Source organism: Scatophagus argus, chromosome 2 (assembly GCF_020382885.2).
Source record: "Scatophagus argus isolate fScaArg1 chromosome 2, fScaArg1.pri, whole genome shotgun sequence".
NCBI lineage: Eukaryota > Metazoa > Chordata > Actinopteri > Scatophagidae > Scatophagus > Scatophagus argus.
In genome coordinates, this window is record NC_058494.1 from 4,740,048 (window position 1) to 4,762,933 (window position 22,886).

At 40.0% G+C, this 22,886-nt stretch overlaps 2 protein-coding genes across 4 annotated transcripts in view; one reads left to right on the forward strand and one right to left on the reverse strand.

The window, feature by feature from the left end:
* The window catches only part of si:dkey-237i9.1 (SEC14-like protein 1), a 30,453-nt gene extending 24,075 nt beyond the window's left edge, over positions 1–6,378 (reverse strand). Inside the window, exons 1-2 of one of the 2 annotated variants that reach the window (XM_046402747.1) lie at positions 5,999–6,378; positions 4,311–4,400 (exon numbers count right to left, since the gene is read on the reverse strand). In XM_046402747.1, coding sequence (XP_046258703.1) covers positions 4,311–4,373 — 63 coding nt within the window. In that variant the 5' untranslated portion in view covers positions 4,374–4,400; positions 5,999–6,378. The other variant, XM_046402741.1, reaches the window with a different exon arrangement.
* A 4,356-nt stretch (positions 6,379–10,734) lies between these two features.
* rasal3 (RAS protein activator like 3) lies at positions 10,735–22,512 on the forward strand. Of its 2 annotated transcripts, XM_046402751.1 has the most exons (19): positions 10,735–11,592; positions 14,113–14,255; positions 14,455–14,533; positions 15,701–15,768; positions 15,870–15,955; positions 16,638–16,767; positions 16,897–16,995; positions 17,084–17,758; positions 17,902–18,046; positions 18,140–18,284; positions 18,426–18,662; positions 18,794–18,995; positions 19,325–19,416; positions 19,523–19,636; positions 20,451–20,655; positions 20,920–21,030; positions 21,140–21,330; positions 21,689–21,773; positions 22,107–22,512. In XM_046402751.1, exons 1-19 carry the CDS (start codon positions 10,968–10,970, stop codon positions 22,215–22,217), a joined length of 3,543 nt encoding a protein of 1,180 aa, XP_046258707.1. In that variant the 5' UTR covers positions 10,735–10,967; the 3' UTR covers positions 22,218–22,512. The 2 variants fall into 2 exon arrangements, with proteins under 2 accessions (XP_046258707.1, XP_046258714.1); XM_046402758.1 differs by lacking the exon at positions 10,735–11,592 and having other exon boundaries at positions 14,209–14,255; positions 14,455–15,061.
* Positions 22,513–22,886: the final 374 nt, after the last annotated feature.

A 22,886-nucleotide genomic window follows, 5' to 3' on the forward strand; every position in this document is an offset into this window, starting at 1 on the left:
GACCAAAGCACTTTGTCCTCATGGATTAGCCACAGAGACCTACAGAGCTACAGACTCCATGTTTCTATGGAGCAGACTAGGTTATGATAGGCTTTGCCTCACTTAATACCCTCTCTCTGCAGCATGGCTACTAATCTGAGAGTTGAAGGACTTTAGGGACAGTTACTGTCTTTTAAGCTCAGCTGTAACAGACAGTATTAAGTTAGGCATTATTTTCCTATTCCAGGGTCAGCCAGTTGTTTTTTTTTTTTTTTTAAGTCTCATGGCTACTGAAGTCATTCTTCAACTGTGGACAGATTCCAGAAGCTACTCTCCCTTCAGGCCTGAAACAACAGCGAGAGGGGTATTGTGTTGTACTTCTGACATTCCTGTGTGACTCCCCGAGGATAGACTAGAGGCTCTGAAAATGGGCTGCTGCGATAACAGCAACAGCAGCGACAACATTTCCTGTTATTGAGATGCAGCAGCAAACCCACGGGACGGACTGCTCTGGTTGAGGACGATTTAAAAAAAAAAAAAAAATACTTCCTTATTGTCATGCTGAAAACTCCTCAAGAACAACAGCAGTAACAACAAAAAACAGGCCAAGGTGTTGCAGCCCTAAGAAACCTATCAAGTTTAACACTAACACACATAGGTGTTTGACTGCTTTTGAGCGGCTTAAACAAACCCAGGCAATTGCTGTTTCAGAAAGATGAGACTCTTGTTGACCGAGTTAACGTTATCTACAAAGGAAGTTCAGTTTCCTATTAGGGTACATACTGAAGGTGATGGTGTGCATTTCTCTCTTGTGTCTGTGGAGGTTCTCAGTCATCCAGGTCATATTTACTCAAAAGAGTTAAAGCAAGGCGTCTGGACTTGTGAAGATAGGCTTGAAGACGTTTCGCTGCTCATCCAAGCAGCTTCATCGGAATGAAGCTGAGGATGAAGCTGCTTGGATGAGCAGCGAAACATCTTCAAGCCTATCTTCACAAGTCCAGACGTGTTGCTTTAACTCTTTTGAGTATTTCTCTCTTGTGCCATTCTATTTTAGTCAGTACTTACAGGAGATAGCTTATTAAGCAACATGCAAACCTCAACATTATTGCAGTAATCACTTAGTGGAATATTACAGCAGAATCTTTTTTTTTACTGTAAGTGTCACATCTAGCCCTGTCAAGTTTATTTGTATATCCTTAAACACTGCTGGAATCTCAAAACACTTCGTAACACCCATGAGCCAAAATCAAATCAAAGTAAACAACACCACCCAATAATATGAGGGTGCTGACTGCCAGTAGTCAGTTTATTTTCTTGCTTTATTATCTCCAGATTGTGGTAAACATGCAACACCATTCTAATAAATAAACATGATTGCCATTAAAGTCAATGCCAGATCATGCAAACGCATTTAGAAAAGTATGTCATAATTACTGCAGTTACAAGTACAGCTTGTAAAACCATAAGATTGGACTTTCAACTGCTAGATTGTGAAAAGAGCATCAAATCTGCCAAAGCTGTCAACATCGGGAACACTGAGAATACCATGTTCACAGCAGAGTACAGTAACCACTGCAGAACAACAACAGCTAAGGGGCACCTGAGATCCAAGCCTGACTTATGCAACAGTACATTCAAGCCATAGCAGTGTTGGCCAGAGGTCAAGATACTTCGATAGCACCTGTCACTGGGCTGAGTGGTTCCTCAAGGCCAAGTGAAGAGGGGCAACATTTCATTTAGACTAAGAAGAGAATGCATTTTAAGGCTTTAACAGAGGAATGCACTGCCTTGTCTGTTTCAAAGAACTGACAGTATGCAAATAGTAGAGTCAAGTGGAACGAGAATACCTTAAAACAAAGTGACAAATATAATCCCCCATCTGACAAAAGGAGAAACCATTACTGGCAGATATTTCTGAAGCCTCTGACAGAGGAACTGAGGGAGCAATAATAAGGTTGAACTAAGGTATTGTCAAACACATTAACATGCATATTATCTGCAAGTACTCTGCATAATGCCCAGGCCTGCACGAACAACATAGACATGCAAGTAAAAGCAGCCTTGACATATAGAAGCTGATTCTTGTAGACACAGAACTGTACACTGCAACAACTGCATCAATGCTTCCCATTTCTCACAAACACACAATGTTGTTACATTACTTTTCTGTGCTGGTGGCAGACCTGCTGTAGAGGAAGTGAGAGGGCTGAGTTCTCACTGGGTTTTCAATAAAAAGAGCCAGCAAGTGTTTTGACGCACCATTAAGTCTGCTCTGCAGTGTCTGCAAAAACACTCACTGCAGAGAAAAGTCACAAGAAGAGAAAACAACGCAAATGCACCAAACTCAGCTTCAAACTAACTGAAATGTACAATTTAGACACTTACTAAAAAAAGGAATTCACTACAGACTGAACACATTGCTTGTGTCTTAAACACCATACTATACAACAAAAGGATTTTTTTTCTGTATCCAATTTTAACATACACCTTATCCACTGCTGCTCTACTTAAAAAAAAAAAAAGAAAGAAAAAAAAACACCCAGGGCTACTCCATTAGTTTTCTAAAAATAAGCCTGTCCTATCTACAAAAAGCCTATGAGGTGGGTTATCTCCAGCTTACAAATCATCTGAGTCTGCTTAGCTATTACCACTATTTCCCCCCTTCAGCTGCATGCGTAGACCCAGGTGTAGATACCAGCCCTCTATTTATAGCCATCTGTTTGCCCAGTGCTCAATCCAGCCTGTGCTAAGGAGATTTAGTCTTCCTGCATCCTCTTTCTTTACAGTGCAGAAATCTGATTTCCATTTAAAGAAAACAGCACCTGCCTGGAGTCTGCAGTGCTAAAATCACAGCACAGGCTGTTAAAAGAAAGTAATGCCCAAATAATTTCCTGACAATCAGAGGTTATTTAAATAATTAAAACAAGAGTAGCTGTATATCGCTGAAATAAAACAATAAAGCATCTGTGACTAGTTAGACTATTAGGCTGAAATCGATGGTTGTATAACCAGGCCAGGACTCTGTAGGCATACACTAACATCACATTACTGACCAACAGCAGCTAAATACATAACATTGCTGAATAAACTAAAGTGACACAGATTTGATAACTGTTTGATAACCCCCCCCCATCTGATAACACTTTTACAACAGAAAATGTGAGAAACCTATGATCAAAATAAGATTTAATCTCTGTCCTTGTGTTATTTATGAATGGGGTTATGGTGAGAATAAATTATTATCTGTTTTGCTGGGGCATACTTCCATACTTAGTGTTCATAAGTCATGAAAGTATGGTAGGAAGACACTATACTAGAAGGACTCAGTCAGTCAGTGTTTTCCATTTGCTGGCTACCAACCTTCCCAACCCCTGTCTTACAGCACTGGGGTAAAAAGGCCAACTAGCAGCTTTGCATGGGAAACTACATGAAGTACAAGGAAAAATAACACAGTTTCCAAGATTTAAGGCACGGAAACATAGATGGCACTAGTAACTCTGCTGAGCAAAAAAAGAGAAAAAAAGGAGAAGGCAAATCCAGTCTCTCTCTCTCTCTGCTCTCAACACAAGCGCGAATACTTAGAAGTAGATTCCAACATGCAGGAAGGCAGTCACTAAAAGAAAGGCAAGGTGATGAATTTTTTACACTGCAAATGGTCTACCACCAAGTCTGCGGTGGAACCTCGGTTTGACATAAGTACAGGCATGTTGTATATTCAGTTGCTGAGTGTGCAGATGTAAAGCAGAATGATTTCTCACCTCAGTGAACAATAAACAGGTTTTAAACCCTGAGATGACACAGGCTGATTTTAGTGACCCAGGTGACTTATGAGAGTGTGTGAGTGTGTTGCAGGAGTGTAACTTCTTAATTTACACAGGTATCACTCTAGTTAGTTCATCATCGAGCTGCTTCTGCTATCATGCTCGCACTGCAAGCAACTCCATAAGTCTTTTTCTTTACTTAAAATCATGTGCTGAAATGGTCATGTATTGGCCTGTGTATTTTTTTTGCAACTTTATGTTGTCACTGCTTAACTGAAGACACTCTCATAGAAATGTTGCTGCTGCAGGGTAATGCAAAAACCTAACTTGAACTAGCTGTGGACATGAGAACTGTAATGGGGGAAGCATGAAGCAAACTGTGTGCACTGCAGTTTTCCTTCAGCAACGATATTTTCAATCTGTGAGCCAATCACATACAACATGTGTAATTCAATGTCTACTTTGTTAGGGTGACCTCTGAAGCACCCACCCACCAGCATTACATAACTCTGCATCTATGGGAATGCAATATTCATATGGATAACTGCAAGAACAGGTAAGGACACTTACCGCCATCACCAGCTCAAAAGGATGCTTGTACACCCGCACAGGTGACTGATACTTCTGCACCATGGTGGGGATTACAGTAACGCCAACAACCTTAACAGAAACATGAACAACTCAATCAGAAGAGAAAAAGTACATTATAATCATATAATCATAATGTCTGTGAAAGAAGAAAAGAAAAGCTGAGATGTAGTGCTACATTTCATTTACACTTGGCATCACCATCACAATAACCGTGTGCAGAGTGCCAAGATTATAGCATTATAGCTACATCTGGGCCTACAACAGGAGACTGCGTGTAATTAGGTGTGTTTTGGCTGACTGCTTGAGCAATGCAAGGTGCTTGTGTGTGTTGGCAAGCAGCCCTATGAACCTGAAAACCGTGTATAGTGGTGGGCTGCAGAAGGGAACTCTCCTGAGCCGTGACCAAGGATCGCACTGATCAATGGATGCAGCATTTCCCGCTCATTTATCAGACTGCGACTGTACCACAGCAATAGCTTTCACTGCGAACTACAGGGGATATAACTAAGCCAAGTCCATCAAGCCTTCCTGCAGTAGCACAGGTCACGTCGACACAGGACAACGCTGCATGAAACGATGCAAAGGTGCAGGTGCTGAAAATGTAAACAGCACATTTGATATGATGGGGGATTTGTGTAGAGGCTAGAGATTGGGATGATAAGAGTACAAACACAGAACTAAAAGGCACCATCCAGTTACTTGAACATTAACGGTTAAAAATCGAATGCACGTTTTTAATTAATACCAGTCAGAGTATGGTATAATAACATGGATTCTGTTTACTCCAAGAAATTTAATAGAAGTGCAAAGTGTGGCCTGAACTTCATGTTCTGTGTGTTCAACTTGCCGACACATGTCTGTAACTCCTGCTATGCAGTGACGGGAACATGGCTGCAAGGAGGGGTGTGAGCTAACATCCCAGCACTACTTAAAGAGGGATCAGGGAAGGCAGACTAACAATAATCAGACTAAGACAAGACAAAATGCAAACAGGTCGCCACAGTCTTCTTCTATAAACAACACATATCTACTGAAATACATTATCATTACCGTCATGCTTCAGGATCGTTCAACAACCTCGGAGACACATCAAAACAAAACAATTACGTTAACAGCTGTGTGTTAATTAAGACTTCAGATGACACAGTTTCACACACATCATTCAGCAGAGCTTGTCTCTGTGAATACCTATCATGTCTAAGTGACTGCCACCTGGTATTAAGGTAATTATATCAATCGTTTCTGCAAGTAACTTCTGTTTTGGTGTACAGTTTTCTCTCTCGTTCTCAGTAAATGAATTTGACCTCATGTTTAAGTTTAATTTCCTTGTGTTTTAACTGCTTTCGTTCTTGTCTCCTGTTTCGGTCTTTTGTGATATAGCGATAACTGGAACAGGCAGTTTTATGTGTACTACGTCTGGAAAAATAACATACTTTAAATCTCCATGTGGTACTCTAAATGGTGACTGATTAAAAAGAAAATGTGAAATGAAAACCGAGTAATTGGTATTGTTTTTTTTACCAGAGGCTCCTTGAAAATGATTCATAACACTTGCCACGCCGACTTAGCTTACACAACACAGCTGGCTAAATGAGACTAGCCCGCAAGCTAGCGCTAACTTTACAAATGGTTCCTAACTTGACATACATTTCAAAACTGGTGCTTACCGGTGATTCGGGGAACTAAATAAATCTGGACTGGGTTGGTCTGGTTATTCGTTGTTTTTTCTGAAGGGGCTATCCGAGTAAACTCTTGCCATTCCTCTCCTCGGTTCTTCACTTCGCCGGGTCCCGGATGATGAGCTGAAACTAGAAGCTAACGATAGTTAGCTTTATTGTGCTAGCTGGCCATGTAGCCTGAGCAAGTAACAAACAAGTTAACCGCTGGACTAGTCCTGTTGACGGCCCGACACTGACAGCCTGGCAGTTGTTAGAGCGTTGAACTAGATATCCTGATGAGTCCACAGTTAAATCATGATGAAGTGTCGGCGCAGCAGGACAGTATCCCTCTCTCGCTACTCCCCTCCTCTCTGTCATGCCCGTGATGCCGTCGCTCCGCCCCCTTTTTAAACTCAGTTTTTTTCCACATCTCAGGGCAGCGCAGTCAGCGTCGTGTTCATAACAGTCCTCTGTCTGACCACATCTGGTCAAGTGAAGGACAAATGCCGGAAGGCAGTCGTCCCTAGGCAAAGCAGATAGTCAGAGCAAAATAAAATGTACTCCTCGGGTCACGACACGATTGTTTTATTTCAAAGAATTTACTATGAATGACGCTTCGTAAGTGATGTGCACAGTTTATCTTCAGTTTTATTTTGCACCCAGCTCAGCAGCGGTCCCCAGATTAGATTAATGTAATATGTTTGCCATGCAGTTAATCCCATAAAACCACAGATTTATTCAGGCAGCAGGTGGAAACTATGCTCCATTTTAGACTGGCATGTCACCAAAAAACGATATATGTACGACAGGTTTCAATGTGAACGTTTGAAGTCAACCCGCTTACTTAAACTGCAATTTCAATATACTTTGACAAACGGAATGTTTGGTCCAAAAGAAGCATCAGATGACAAGACAAATTAAATTTGAAATTCTGTGTTTTACAACATCCATACCTCCAGGTGGTTTAGTATCTGGAGAATCTCCAAAATGAACCATATTATTATGTATGCAAATGCTACAACCTTATTCATATAGGTCTTTTATTATGTATCTTTAATTATAATACAAAGCAATGGATGACACTCACCACACCGTTATCTTTCTTTTAGTTGTTTAAGATTATGGAAAGTGTTTTATCTTCCCCAGAGGATCGTCTTTGGTTTCATCTATCCACAAAAGTGTGTAACCAAATACCTCGTGTAAATGGAGTCAGTGTAAATCATATTAGGCCATAAATAATCAGTATTGGTGTTGGAATCTGATACATACCATGTTGCTGTCGTGTAAAATGAGCTTTCTAAATTAGTGCTGATCCTATATATGGACCAGCTAATTCACACACCTGAAACACAAGACCTCTCCTGTTGTAAAACTTTAAACAGGGGTTCATTGTTGAACGCAGTCGGTTGTTTGACATACCAGCCAAAAAAAAAGCAAAAAAAAAAAAAAACACAGACCCAAAATAAAGTTAAAAACACAAAAACATCTAAGTTCTTCATCCATTAACAATTCAAAATGTTTTGCATGTATGAATGTGATTTACTGAAACATTTATTGATTAATTATTTCGATTTCTAACTCGTGTTTCACGCTCAAGTATTTCCTTCCCCTGTTGTTGCACAAATATGTCTGGACTTTGCTGTGGCCTATAAGCTTCTGTTTAGTTCACAGAGTTAAATACACTCATATCCTAATTATGTAAGAGGTTTAGAGCGATGGTGGTGGATGATAGCATTAAGGCGATTGTGTTTCAAAGGGCAGGACAGCTGAGTTTGTGCAGCTTACACCAAGGTCTGTCACCACACCAGATGTCAAAGAACAACAGCAGTTACATTAAAAAATGTCATTCTATAGTCACATAATGTCTGGCTGGGCTGTTTGTTTAATGTCACTTTGGAGAATGTGATCCACAGTGTTTCCATTGTAACAAAGTCTTACACTATTCATCACCTTAACATGAACACAGGATGTGAAAGTAAATGTCACAGCTCTGGTCCAGATTGATTCAATGTCAAAAGTTCATCATGTTGCATTCAGTGATTTGGTAAGAGTGTATTTCAACATTTTAAAGTGTGTGAGAACAGAACAAAACCATCATTAGGTGGGGTGAACAATGGCCTCAGTGGGCTAAAGGCAAATGTTAATTTGACATCCTAAGATCATATACGGCTTGGGATTCTTTCCTCGCATCATCATACTCCTTTCTCCACAAACCCTCGTTCTCTTACTGTTACTACCTGCATTCACAACAGTACAGTGCAGCAAAGGGGATGAAAACTGTATGCAGCTGCTTGCATGTTTTGTCCAATTAGCTGTGCAGAGTTTGAGTATGAGCATGCATTCTTATATACCACACCGGATCAATGAGCAGAAAACCCCAATTATTGTTTGTTTGTATGAAAATAAGAAATGATAACAACACAAACAGACACAATGGATGTGCAGTGTCCTCTAGTGGGGAATAGCTGGAGTTGCAACAAACTGCAGTGACGGAGCACAGACAAATCACTTGGCTTACCGCTGCAACTTTCCGTTATCCAAAACAAAATACATTCTACTTTTCCCTACGGCTGAGAAGCCTCACCTTGTTCACTATCATACCGAGCCTGGGCTTACATTGTTCTGTGTAATGATGCGTTTTGTGCCGGGTTTAAATTTCAACCTTTGTCACTATACTGAGGTGTCCCTTCTCAACGGTGATTTCTGTGCATAAGATCTCCTGTCATCCTAAAATCTACCCTACCTATTTTGTCTCGGCTTCTTCCCTCCACCAACCAAACACCACCTCATACTGGTTAATGAGAGTATTGGACAGCTCTGTGTAGACTGAACTTATATTATGTTATCCTACAGTAATGGCAAAGCGAAAGGTACAGGTGGCACTTCATCATTTAGCCTTCACCAGTTGGCGTTTCTAGCCATGTAGATGCATGGCGATCTGGATGACAGCATTGATAGATCCGAATAAATGAAATGAAATGAAATAGCTCAACAACTACTATATAGAGTACAAGGAATTTGCACAAACATTGATGTTCCCAGAGAATCAGTCCTACAGATTTTGCGGATCCTTTGACTTTTCATTGAGTAAAGTTTCTGCCCAGTGAAATACACTCATTTGCAGAATGGACTGGTATAAAACTTGGAAGAGACATGCATGGTTCTCAGACTGGCACCATACCGTTTGACAGTTTTTGGCTTTGAGTGAAATGTCAGCCATTGACAACTACCGTATTCTAATTACAGCATGACTTTTGGTGAAGACAATCGTGTTGCCCTCAGGATGAATTGTAACATCTTTAGTGATCCCTACACTTTTCACCACGCCGCTAGATGATTCTGAAAATACTGAAAAGTGCCCTGTAAAATGTCCCACAGCTCAAGATGACATCTTCAAATGACATTTTTGTCTCATCAGCAGTCCCAAAAATACAAAGCTATTCAGTTTGCCCTCAGCCATGACAAAGAAAAAGATTAAATTCTTACATTCGCTTTGGCTGAATAAATGACTAAATGATCATTTCATCAAAATGCATTCATCATTGCTGATTAATTTCCTGTAGATAAACTATCAATGCATTGACTAATTATTGCAGCTATAGTCATAGCTATAGTCGATGCACATTTTCAGTACAATTTCAATACAATTATTAATACCAAAACACAGCCACCAGGGGGACTCAGTGAAAGCAGACAAAAGCGTTACTTCAATTAGTCTTATTCAACTGATTATTAAAAAATATTTATACATGTATGAATACTTGTAAAGTGGCTCCAAGATAATCATTTGATGCAAAATTTGAAATAACTTACAGATCAAACCAGACAAGGCACAAAAGACAGTTTTAAAATAAGCAGACAACACTCCTGCTGTCTGTAATTTTAAATGTCTCAGATATGGAGAGTAGTGCTTGCTGCCCACCAATATTCTAGCACCGGGCAATGGCTGACATGATAACATTTCACCCCAGTGGGACACAGATATATCCTGCAGGTGTGTATGAAAAGAGAGCAGCACGAGTGCAGGAAGTGGTTTTCAGAGTATGAAAGAACGATCTCAGTAGGAAGTGTGAGCCCGCTTTGACAGGAAACTGATCTTAACAGTCAACAGTCCACACACCCACAGACAGTGAAGACAAATACATATTGTCACTCTTTTAAAGACTGCTTTGGGACAGCAATGTTATTCAGTAAACTGACATATTACAGTTAATCATTAATTATACTGATGGATTTTAGAGAGAAGGATAGAACTGAAATTGTATCCCTGTCCATCAAACTCCATCTTTGAAATGAACTCAGAATGTGAAACCACATTTGTCACACTCATAGTGCGACAGACTAAATCACTCAAGAACTGACAGACAAACAGGTTTCCTTTGAGGTGGAGTTGATAACTACCTACAGCAGGCCTGCATCAAATTACACTTTGAAGAAAAAACTTAGAATATGGGTATTTTGTTAGTAAAAGGGTAATTTATTCGAGACATCCTGGGTCCTGTGTTTAAGAGGATATCAGAAATGAATCAGAAATGAATTTAGAGGAAAACTTTCAACATTTAAGCAGAACAAAAAGTGAGAAAGAAGGGAAGTATTAAATGAAAACATCAAGAGCAGAAAAAAATATGAAATTTTTGCAACATACATACAAATACCATACTTATTGTTACATCAACTTCTCTGTGGCAGTTCATGAGGAACAAGTGGCCTCTGAGTGACAGGAGCTGTGAACTGCAGCAATGCAACCACATTCAGAGCATCTAGTCGCATGTTGTTGCCGGATGACATTTTGCAAGACAGGAAACGAGAGAAGCAGTGCGATCGGACCAACGAAGACTATCTTGTCATCCTTAGCGCTCGCATTTATACCACAACAGTTGTAAATCAGGTGAGTCCTCCTATGAAGGTGTTTGAATTTTGTTTGATGTGTCCTTGAGAGGAGAGACAAAATTTGAGTCACATAGTCTGAACATCTGAAATGGGCACCGAGGAGAAAGATTTAGAGCCTACAGCTCAGCATGCACCAAAAGAGCAGGGATCACCAGAGAAAGAAAAGGAATCTCCTGTGGAGCCTCCACAAGGGCAAACATCTGCGACCAGTGACCCCCTCAACACGTACAAGTGGCATACCGGCTCCAGGGGAACACTCGATGAGGTGAAAGAAGAGGGAAATGGAGGAGCAGCTTCTTCCACATCTACGATCGATAGGATTCAAAAGGCTTCTACCAACAAGTGGAGCAAGATGCAAAACTGGCGTAAGGCCCTGAGCGAGGATCCTGGAGACAAAAATTCACCCAGCGGGAAAAATGGAGAAGGAACCAAGCCAGATAAAAGCACTGGAGGAAACAAGAAGAACCCCTTCAGAAGGGCCTTGTCCGAGCCCCCTGGGTCTCTGTTTGCAGCCCTGTCCCCTTCTTCCAGCTCTGCCACCTCAGCTCACGAAACATCACCAGCTGCTGCAGAGGCCTCGGGGGTCTCCTCCACAGACCCTTCACAGAAAGGAGGTGGAGGAACGCTCTTCAAAAAGTACCTGAGGACTGTGTCCCAGAAGTTCAAAAGGCCCAGGCTGCAGAGTCGGACCAGTACGCCCAATTTGCTGCAAGGTAATGCCACGTAAGCTGAAAGTATGCATGTGTTCAAACTTCATTAACTTTATTACGCAGTGTTCCAATAATTATGATAAAATTTGAGTCCCCACAAATAGAATGCACTTAACATTTTGTTTTCACACAGTTAAATGGGGAAGCCTTTTTAGTCTATGCTGGTTCAGTCAGTGATACACTACAGCAGGTGGGGCATGTGTGACTTTTTTTCACAGTGACGTGTAATTAATACGGCTTGCTGTTTAGAGTATTTGAGCATCCAGTGCCATCAGACAAAGTCAGCAATTCAAACAAATCCTTCAAAAATATCTGAACAAACATACAATATGACGAGAAAGAACTTAGAAAGAGAAATTTACAAAAATTAAAAGAAGAAAATTCATATTAGTTAAAACAGTAGTAATAATATCTTCCAAACTATTGTAGTTGATTTTACTAACTGCCTTTGGGGTTACATTCTGGAAAAGTGGAACTTATTTATTTGTGTACATAAACATTGCAAATAAATGGAAACCGTATTTTGAAAATCACTCTTTTAAAAACATTCAAGAAAGAGAGCAGAAGCTAAAGGATCTTGAAAGATTTACTATCACTGGGTTAATCAGTCACTGAGTTAACTGAAAACCAACTTTTGTAAGACAACATCTTAATCAACATGTAGAGGAATATGCTCAAATTAATTAATTAATCTGACTTTTCCCTTTAAACTGGGGTGAAAGTCTAATCATACATGCTAAAATAAAAAGCAGCACATTTTCAATGTGAGCGTGTTAACATGCTAGCATTAGCATTTAGCTCATTCTCATAGAGACACCAGTATGGCTGTAGACTCTTCTTATACCTGCCCTGCCCTATCCCTCCCCTCGTAACTACTAAGAAACTACCTATCAATATTCTCAACTAAAGATATATAGATTTCAAGATATAATTTTTCACTCTAGAACACTAAAATGTCCCATAAAAAATGTCATTTGTAAACTAAACTCATCCAAATAAAGACAAAATAAATTTATGTTGAGTTAAACATAAAATGAGAAGATTATTTAAACTAATAGAGAGTGGTATAAGAGAAAGTTATTAATATTTGCAAATCAGCACATAAGAACAACACAGTAGATGTCAAAATCAGTGGTAAACAGATCTGCGTGAATGCGTGAAGCAAGGTGTTTAGCAAGGATCCTTTCCCTACCGACCCACCCTTTTCAAATCAGACGTATGTAAATGAACATTACGTGACCTACAGTATCAAGAGGTTTGACTCACTTTCGACACGGACCTCAAATGTCTGTTATTCACAGGTAAAAAAAAATGACTAAAGCAGAACTGAGATCTTCTTTTTCAGAACTGCCATACCCTGATGGTGAACATGACAGAAACCAAAGCCATCACTTTCCAAACCATTTCAAAAGAGCTGAGAAATTACCCAGAAAATCAAGCTTTGACTGAAGAGCAACAGAAAATACATAGACTTTACTATAGATGACGAACCACTCCCACAGGAAACTTCTGCTCTGATGCTAAGGAACTAAATACTTTTTAAATTCTGAGAACACAGCAAATGTATTTAGTTTTTGAAATAACTGCACTGAGGTGTGTGACTCCTTGGTGCAAGACAAGAAATCTAAATTAAAACTCTACACACAGAGTGCAAGAGTGTAATAAATAAATAAATAAATATTTTAAAAAAAATAATAATTGGTACCCATAAAAGATGGGTATAAAAAAGCAGTGAAGCACTAGACAGCCAATGTTAACAGCCAAACTAAAAAGATAGTTAGGTCTGTGCTGAGATTCATCACCATTACACACAGTGAGCAACAACCATCCAGCTGTACAAGACATCTTATCTAGATTTTAAAGATATATAAAATCTCTTCCATATAAAATGCCACTTCCCAACATCATCTCTCATCAATAGCGTACTAGAAAAACTCCTACACTGACTATAGCTTTATATTCATTACTACTTGAAGTTACTTAACCTTTTAGTTTCAATTTATACATTATTCTGCTTAAGCAAAAGAGTTAAAACATTATGACAAACTTTAACATTAATAATTAGGAGAACATTTAAACCTAAAGTACCGTGCAAATACATGTTGAAAGATGTGTACAGAGAAAGAAAAAACTGCACAGAAACCACAGGATGTGCACAGCTCATCCTGGTGTGTCATTAAAAGAGAGTGATAACATCAGTATCCCTGGCAACTCCACTAATAGGAGTGGCCAAGCACTGTGTGAGATAAGTGTCATGATGCCATAATTAACAAAAAATAAATAACAGATGAGGGTCTGCATGTGCCTGCAATTATGCTCCTGCAAAAGTCCTTTGAGTTGGATTTCCAGAGTGAGAGAAATTATATTGATTTGATATTGAGAGTTTTATTTGTCAAATGTGTCTGTGAATATATGGTGTGGACAGACGTCTTGCAACAGTGTCAGTTCTCTGTAAGCTGTGCACTGCTGAACATCAATGTGTGTGTATGTGTGTGTGTGTATGCACGTCTGTGCATGTGGCAGATACGGGTGAATCGGCATCAGTTGTACCCACTGGTTGTGCTGTCCCAAAACTACAGTGGGTCCCGACCCAGGAGGTCCCCTTATGGGACATTAGCAACTGTGTCCTTGAAGATGGACAAATTCTCATTTCTCAAGAGGAAGAGGTACCAACACAGACACCAATCACCAATTCACATGGTTAACCCAAATCTGTTATACCTGCAGACTCACTATCAACATGAAAATTTTAAATTATCACAAAGGTGAAAGCATAACACGTCCACTAAAAAGAGCATAGAACAATTTAAGACTTCAAAGTCAGTGACAAAATGTTGTGTGTGTGTGTTTGTCTGTCTGTCTTAGCCGATGACATGGACCCGAAGTCGTTTCAACAGCTGCCTGTCCAACATCAGCATGCAGAACCTCGTAGATATCGACACAGGTTAATACATCACACGCCTATGTTTAAATTAAGCAAGACAAAGCACAAGATGTCGTATTTTAAAATACAACATTAAGCAAAACCACCAGGAATTTGGACAAGCATAACCATAGTAACAGCTACTGACATCACTGTAATGTTAAGTATGATTGTGCAGACAGTCACAGAGGAAATAGCTGAATGTTTATGCATGCGAGTGACTGTCAAATTACTTCCTCTACGTAGTTTGGAGAAGATAACATCACGCCTGGGTACTCTAGCAGTGCAATGAAAGTTTGTCAAGATAAACAGCTTATAGTCAGTATGTGCTTCCATTCAACTCTGGTGTTTTGCCGAGAAGCTCTGAAGCTAGGCTGTGGAACTGATTGATCCTGTATCGACTAGTTTGCTCTGTCCCACCATAGTCATATGTTAAGGAGGAGAGGAGGGCAAATCTTAAAAAGACAGAGATCAAATTAACAAACTGCGGCACACTTGTGGACTAAATGATGGGATTTAGACGTTGGATTGTTTGTGGTGGGGCTTTAGGTAAGCAAAAAACAAAAGAAATATGTCTGACAGTATTCTATGTCATGAACTTCTACATTCTCATCTTTGACTGTAAAGATATCTTTCCCTGGACTGAAGAGTTAATAAAGTGACACTGAAGAGAGAAATCAGGGGAAATCATTGCAGAATCTTCTAATTTCATTCTCTTCAAATCTTTAAGTAGATTTCAATAATAAGCATGACTGCTAATGAAGAAGTAGTGAGGTTGATAAACTTAACTTGGACTGTTGCAGTTACAGCTAATAACCACATCCTCTATGACTATGTGAAAGTATTCTCTAATTTTGCAAGCTGACTAGTGTTTTAAGGGTCCAGTCATTTTTCTGTGCTGACTGTTTTGGAGCAGTGACTGGGAGTTTTCAAGAAAAGTGCTGTAACTCAAGGTGTGCAAATCGAATACTTGGTATGGATATTTAATGACAGGAGAGAAATTACTCAGAAAAATAGAATAGGAGCTTAGACCATATTGACCACAAACCTAAATGGAAAGAAAACATATTTTTATCTATATAATTGCCTAACATGAACACGTGTTAGAATATTGAAAAACAGTGACATAAAAATGACTCTTTCAATTAATTATCACTATCAAAGTATTCATGTTTTTCTGATACTTAGAATGTACCCCTGACCACATGGGCCTGCAGAATAGCCCTCGACCAAAGCACCAAGATGGTGGTGTGAAGGTGAGTACTTTACACACCAGAGATAATAATGTTTCTGCTGGGCTTGCATTTCCTGTTGATATAGTTCTTTCATATGCCACGCTTGCCTTCTTCACCCTTAGGCACGTATCAGACGACATTTTGAAAATAAGACCAAGAGGAATAGCAACACGCAACTAAACCCAATAGGATTAAACAAAGGAAGCAGGTAAAGTTTTACTGTGTTGGTGAATCCTTGAATATGAACTCATTCATACTCTTTAAGTTTAGCATTTTAACATGATATTATTGTCTACCCATATGCCATTTGCTAATTTGCACAAAACATGAAGTACAACCAAGTATTATGGGAATGTCATCACTTCTGTGCAAATCCATGTCTGCCCCACAGTTCATAGGAATCCAACCCAAGTTACTAAATGGAAAATGTTGTAGTATAATATTTCACTGGATATGTGAAAACTTTGACCTGCTGGTGTTGACACAAGGGGAAAGTCAGGGTATCAGAAAAGTCCAGGCTTCACCATCAGGGCACCTTGAATATCTGTACTGAGATTTATGGCAATCCATCCAAGATGTCACAATTCACAAAACAAAACAAACAGAAATGTTATCTTGACATTATGCTTGAGGAAAACTCAGTGTATCAGCAAATTCACAAAGCTATAACCTTTGGGGACCATGAATGTCTGTACAACATTTTAAGTTGGTCAGTGTGATCTCTACATGGCGTTCTTGTTAAAACTTGATAACAACAATGATAAAAGAAAGAAGTGATTCTTGTCCATCAATACATAACATGTACCTACTGTATGTTGATGGAACCTTTCATAATAGCAGCAGTGTGTGAATTGTTATGGTAAATTTTTTTCTACCCTTTTTCTACTCAGGCATTATGGTTCCCGGGAGTCTGTGTCAATTCCTCTCAGTGCAATGGGGAGTCTGGATCTAAGTGCAGACACCAGCACTGTCATCAGGCCAGTCCACAGCTCCATCCTGGGGGAGAAGTACTGCTTTGAGGTACACGTTTACTTCTGTGTGTGATGCTCCCTCGATCAGTATCATGCATCGTCCTCCATTGTGTCAGCAAAAGAAACTTCCTATACCAGTCAGGCTAACATGATTCTATTGGTTTCAATGTACATATAGGTGATAAACTCTGAGAACACCCACTGCTTTGGCTGCTCCTCAGCTGCCGAACGTGACCGTTGGATTGAAGACTTGAGACGGGCTGCCCAGCCCAATAAGGTAAGCCGTTAGTCATCTGTTTTTTTAAAAATGTGCCATGTAAAATCACAGTGCTGATAAAAAGAGCTAAATGCATCATTGTTCACAGGATAACATCGAGCGCACAGAGAACTCCTTGAGTCTGTGGGTAAATGAAGCTAAGGATCTCCCACCCAAACGATGTTATTACTGTGAGGTACACCTGGATGGAACCCTGTTTGCCCGCACCAGCAGCCGGGCCATAGGCAAGCCATCTAACCGCTCCAGCCTAGCAGGGGATATCACTACTGGGTCTTCAGGAGGCCTAGGGGCCAGCGGAGGTGTGGCTGGCGGGTGTCAGCTCTTCTGGGGTGAATTCTTTGAGCTAGACAACTTGCCCTGTATATCTCAAATCACCCTGCATCTCTTCCGCGAAGAAGATCCCAAGAAAAAGCGTCACTCCCGAGATGAGTCCAGCCTGCACCCACTGGGCAGCGTGTCCATACCTTTAGATGAGATCAGAGGGAGGACCTATCAGGAGAAGTGGTATCCTGTCACTCCATACAAAGCCTCGGGCACAGTGGGGAGCAAAGAACTACTGGGGCCACAGGCTTCACTCCGTATCAAGGCCCGTTTCCAGAATTTGCAAGTGTTGCCAATGGAGAAATACAAAGAATTTGCTGAATATGTGACGGTGGATTATGTGGAAATGTGCAGAAGCCTGGAGCCACTTCTGAATGTGAAGGAGAAGGAAGAGCTGGCAGGAGCTCTGGTTCATGTACTGCAGAGTATTGGCAAAGCCAAGGTGGAGAATGAGACACACAAAAAATGCATATAGGCTAACTGCATCACAGTTCAGATATCCCACAATGGAAAAATACAACTCAAACATAATATGATTAAAAAAACACAACAAAATAGCCATTTCATTTCATTTGTGTGCTTCAGGAGTTCCTTGTTGACTTGGGCAGTGCAGAAGTTGAGCGCCTTGGGGAAAAGGAGGCAATGATCTTCAGAGAGAACACACTGGCCACTAAAGCCATAGATGAGTATATGAAGCTGGTTGGCCAGAAGTACCTCATTGACACACTAGGTAGGGTAGTTCAGTGGTAAAGGTGGCTTTGTGTAAATGTCACTGGTTGGTGCCTTCATTTCACAACATTCTGTGTTTTCTTTTTCACTGCAGGGGACTTTATCACTCGTCTTTATGACTCAGTGGAGAACTGTGAAGTTGACCCTCGTAAATGCCCTGCATCTGACCTTTCAAGTAACCAGAAGCACTTGAAGGAAGCCTGTGAGGAGGTGGTGCAAAAGATTATCAACACCCATGGGTGAGAGTAGATCATCATAGAAAAACATATAAATCACCAAATCACAAATCACTACAAATGTTTAAGTCATTTGTAGCATTTGAGCTGATAAAGTGAAGTCAAATTCACAGAGATAATGTTTGACATGTTCCCTGCCTTCAGACCGTTTCCCGAAGAGTTAAACAAGATCTTCTCCAACTGGGTGGAGCTGTGCGAAGACCTGGGCAGACAGGAGATTGGCCAGCGACTCATCTCTGCTTCCCTTTTCTTACGTTTCTTATGTCCCGCTATCCTCAGTCCTTCTCTTTTTGGCCTGACACAGCCTTATCCGGAGCCAAACACTCTGCGTACCCTCACCTTAACTGCCAAAGTCATCCAGAATCTGGCCAACTTCACCCTGTGAGTGGCCTCTTATCTGCTTGTACAAAATCAAATACATCATTGTGCATTTAAATATATCTGAGCCTGAAAAAAAGTATTCTAAACATTAAAAGTGGATTTAACAAATGACATCTTTTCATCTGATGCAGGTTTGGAGAAAAGGAGGAATACATGCTCTTTATGAACGAATTCCTGCAGCAACACTGGGACGGAATGAGGAACTTTCTCCAAACAGTGTCCAGTTTAGACACTGAAATCCCAATGACTTCTTTTGATGGTTATGTGGACCTGCCTCTGCGCTTGGCTGTGTTGCATGGCTTGCTGGTAGACATCATCTATCAGAGGGATCAGGTAGGGAAATAAACCAGTGAGTGCAGTTTGTTAGTTAGTTCTACAGGTTTGTGTAGCCCTGACGGGATTTATGTGTGTGTATGATTGACCAAAAGACTGTTAAGCACAGCTTATATAGTTTTTAGTGTCCTACAGGTCAATTTGGACACTCACATACAGGAAATATTGCAGTCTCAATCATTTCTGACAGGCCTGCCCTGATTGATGTTTGCATGTATAGCTTCCCTAAATGGCATTTTTTTTTTTTATCCATGCAAGGTATCAAGTTACTGCCAGCATGCTTTATGAGTATGCTAAATGGTGCCTAACGTAGCCTTTTTCTTCTTCAGCACACAGTTGACAAGCTGCACCCTCTGCCTTCAATTTTGAACCAGATAACAGAGTCCCTGGGCCCTGAAGCACCTCGGATCATAGTTAGCAGGCATGTTTAAGGCCTATATCCCATTTGACTTGTCAGCAACTTCTGATGTTTACCAAACGTTAACATAGCAATGTTTCGTGTTACTTAAACAAACTCTTTCTTGCAGTCAAATGGCACCAGCCAAGCCAGTGTACATTCCTCCAAAAGACTTGAGCAAGTACAGTCCTCACCAATCATCCCTTCAGCAACTTCCGGTGGACTCCAAAGGCCTACGAGATGTGTATGATACTGTATTTCTGTTACTGGGCTCAGCCAATGTTGCTTTTTAGATGTCAGTTATCATCAAGGAGATTTCTGACTGAACCTTAACTTTTGTACCAGATATCCATCCACACTCATTCATTTAATTTCTGACACATATCTGATATGATCGAGGCTATCGTGCAGGTACACCAGATTTCCTGAGATGCTCTGCGTACATCCATGTACCCCCGATCCTTTGTTCAAATCCAAATATACTCTCAAGCCAGTTGGCAGTGATTAACAATTAAAACGGCATGTTTGTTTTTATCCCAAATGACTACCATACAAGTATTTGAAGATTCTCAACTCTTTTTTAATTTAGGGGGTATTAAACAGGGTTGTTGAATGAGTTGCTTTTGCACACAGTGGGTATACTTGAATGATGACATAGTTAGGTTGATAGCCTACCTACACATTCAACATACACTTTTTTATTTGCACAAATTCACCTAAACATGAGAACAAATTGTATCTTATGTAGATGTTGCAGCATTTTAGCACTCAGTGTAGTAAGATGTTACCTCAATAATTTTTCCCTCCTTTGGCCACTTTGTCTTTGTACATATTCACCATATGCACAAGACATTTCATTACATTTGAGTCTGTGTGGTTAGTAATATCAGCAGACAACAATGAATGGCAGGCATCCTTTACTCTGCTCTGGACATAACACACATAGTTTACAATGCAGATATCCGATGATGTAACCTGCTAAAATGATGAATGCCTAAAATGCCATCATTTGATGTATAACATTTAAATGGTTGATATATTAATTCATTACTCAACAGGGATGTCAGGACTCGGAGGAGTAACCAGAAAGATAGGAAGCCAGTAACCAGAACTCAGAGTGCTCCACACAGACGTCCTGGTCACCCAAAACATACCCTGAAGAGGCAGACAAGTTCTGAAACACTGCCAACACCTGACGACGAACAAGAGATAGAAGAGGAGAGAGAAGAGACACATCAGCCACTTATCTCATCACCAAAAACTGTGAGTACACAGAGGAACTGTGAGCCCCACATGGCTATTTTGGTTACTGAGTTCAGCAGATCATGTGCTCACAGCACAGCAATAAATACTTAACCTTTTTCTGGTAGACTACCTTAAAGCATTACATTTTATTGCAATATATAAAGTAGTTTTTTGGTTAACAGTAATAAACATGTCTTTGACATGTATGTTAACACAGAAAGCATATGACTTTTTCTGGTTAATTAGAAGGAACCATGTAGACATTCTTATGTGTTGTTTCAGAGTGGCAGTATCAAACGTCCTCCCGCACCAGTTCCCTGGATCAAAGTCAATCACAACAGGGAGTCAAGTGAGATGAAGACCGAAAATGAGCAATTCAGCTTACTGGATAGGGTATGTCAAACCTCCTACAGACTGAAGTGACATAACTTTGTATAGTATAGTGTATAGTGTATGATTTCAATATTATTTAATTAAACGTCCATTTGTAATCACATAACAGCATGCTCAAGAGCTATCAGAGCTTCGTCTGGGAATAGAGCAGGTGACAGAGCGTGAGCTTGACATGGCAAAGCGCTTGGAGGACTTCATTATCCAAAGTCAGGACCAGAATGCAATGCTGCAGGCTGAAGTGAAAGAGCTCCAGAATCTTCTGGCTATGCGAGAAGAGCAACTTGCCAGCGCCACCTTCAGGTAGGATAGAAGGGTAGAAAAGAGTATAAATAGCAATGTGCATGTTTCATTAGTAAGCAAATGTATTCAGTTTTTAAATTAGATATGTTTAATTGCGCCCGCATTTGAAGTATTTTTAATGCATATGTGTATTTAGTCTGCATACTCCTCTGATTCTATGCTTAATGCCTTTATTTAATTACCGAAAGATTAATGAAGCTCTTGATGCCTCCTTTTGATTGTGTATAAAAAACAGAAGGCTAGGCTGTGTGCTAATTGATATTACTAATTCTCAGTAATTATTTGATATTTCCATATAATTCAGTACTGAAATGTGCTGTCCTTGTCCATGAAAGCATTTCCTCTGTGTCTGTCACAGGCTGGGTGTGATTGAGGAGGAGAGGGAAGAAGATGAGAGAAAGCTAAGTGTTGCCCTTGCAGCAGCTGAGCGAATGAATGTACTGGTAAGGGAGACACAGAAAGCCAATAATAAAGCTCTGTCAAAACAGCTAACCTGACATTTTTTATCTTTTCAACCACATGACATTCAAAACTGCCCTAAACTTTGTTGAACCATCAAACACTGAGAATGATGTTGTAGCTCATTACTATGCACAGGGTAACTTGTAACCCTTATAATTTTTGCAGAAATTGAAAATAACTAAATAACTACACGTGTTTTGTAGCTGAAAAATTGCACTATTTGCATCCTATCATTGACAGTTTGTAGCAGATGAACTGCATACATGAGTGAGTTGATGGAAACATATTCATGGCTGTTTCCTGTGTGTTAACAGGAGGAACAGTTTGCAGGCCTGATGAAGGACCTACAACAGCTAAGTGAGGCCTACAATAGTGGCCCAAACAACGTACAGCACCCTGAGAAGCCACACATCAACAGCAACTGAGCCCTGATAGTGAAAAGATTTAGAGCTGCACAGTGCTGTGTAAATATGTAGAGTTCATGTGGAAACCATTGCCTGCAGACACAATTCTGGTTTACTGATGAGGTGTGTACTTTTTTACATATTCAGAATGAATTGGAGTGGGCACACTCTGAAGACAAAATCACCACATCTGTCTGCATTTCAGCTTCTAATGTAACTCGGTTGCAAAATGTTTTTTACTTTGACTCTCTGATAAACAAAAAAAACATAACCTGACATGTTTTCTTCAGTACAATAAATATAAGTGTCATTGTAAGTGTGCAAGTAAATCTCATTATACTATAGATACTGTAAGTATAATTCTGAGGTATTTGCAGCTCAGAACTATCATTTTCAACTAGAAGTAAAGTACTTGTTTATATTCCACTATAATTCAGAGGGAAATATTGCATTTTATACTTCCTTACATGCTTTGCCATCTACTTCTTTGAATCAAGATTTTATGTAATACAGACATATGTTGATCTTGAAATATGATTCACTGACATAAACTAACCAGCAGTTAATAGTGTTAATCTAAGTAGTCAAAATGAACTGATCTCCACCACCTTACACACAAAAAACTGCTTACACTTTAATTCATCAGTAATATCGATCCCATGACATAATTAAGATAGAACTACCACCAAG

Coding starts and splice junctions, on each gene's coding strand:
- rasal3 (XM_046402751.1), top strand. CDS start 10,968: ATGGGCACCGAGGAGAAAGATTTAGAGCCTACAGCTCAGCATGCACCA. Junction 16,768..16,896: donor GGGAGAAGTACTGCTTTGAG/GTACACGTTTAC, acceptor ATGTACATATAG/GTGATAAACTCTGAGAACAC. Junction 18,996..19,324: donor TCATCTATCAGAGGGATCAG/GTAGGGAAATAA, acceptor TTTCTTCTTCAG/CACACAGTTGACAAGCTGCA.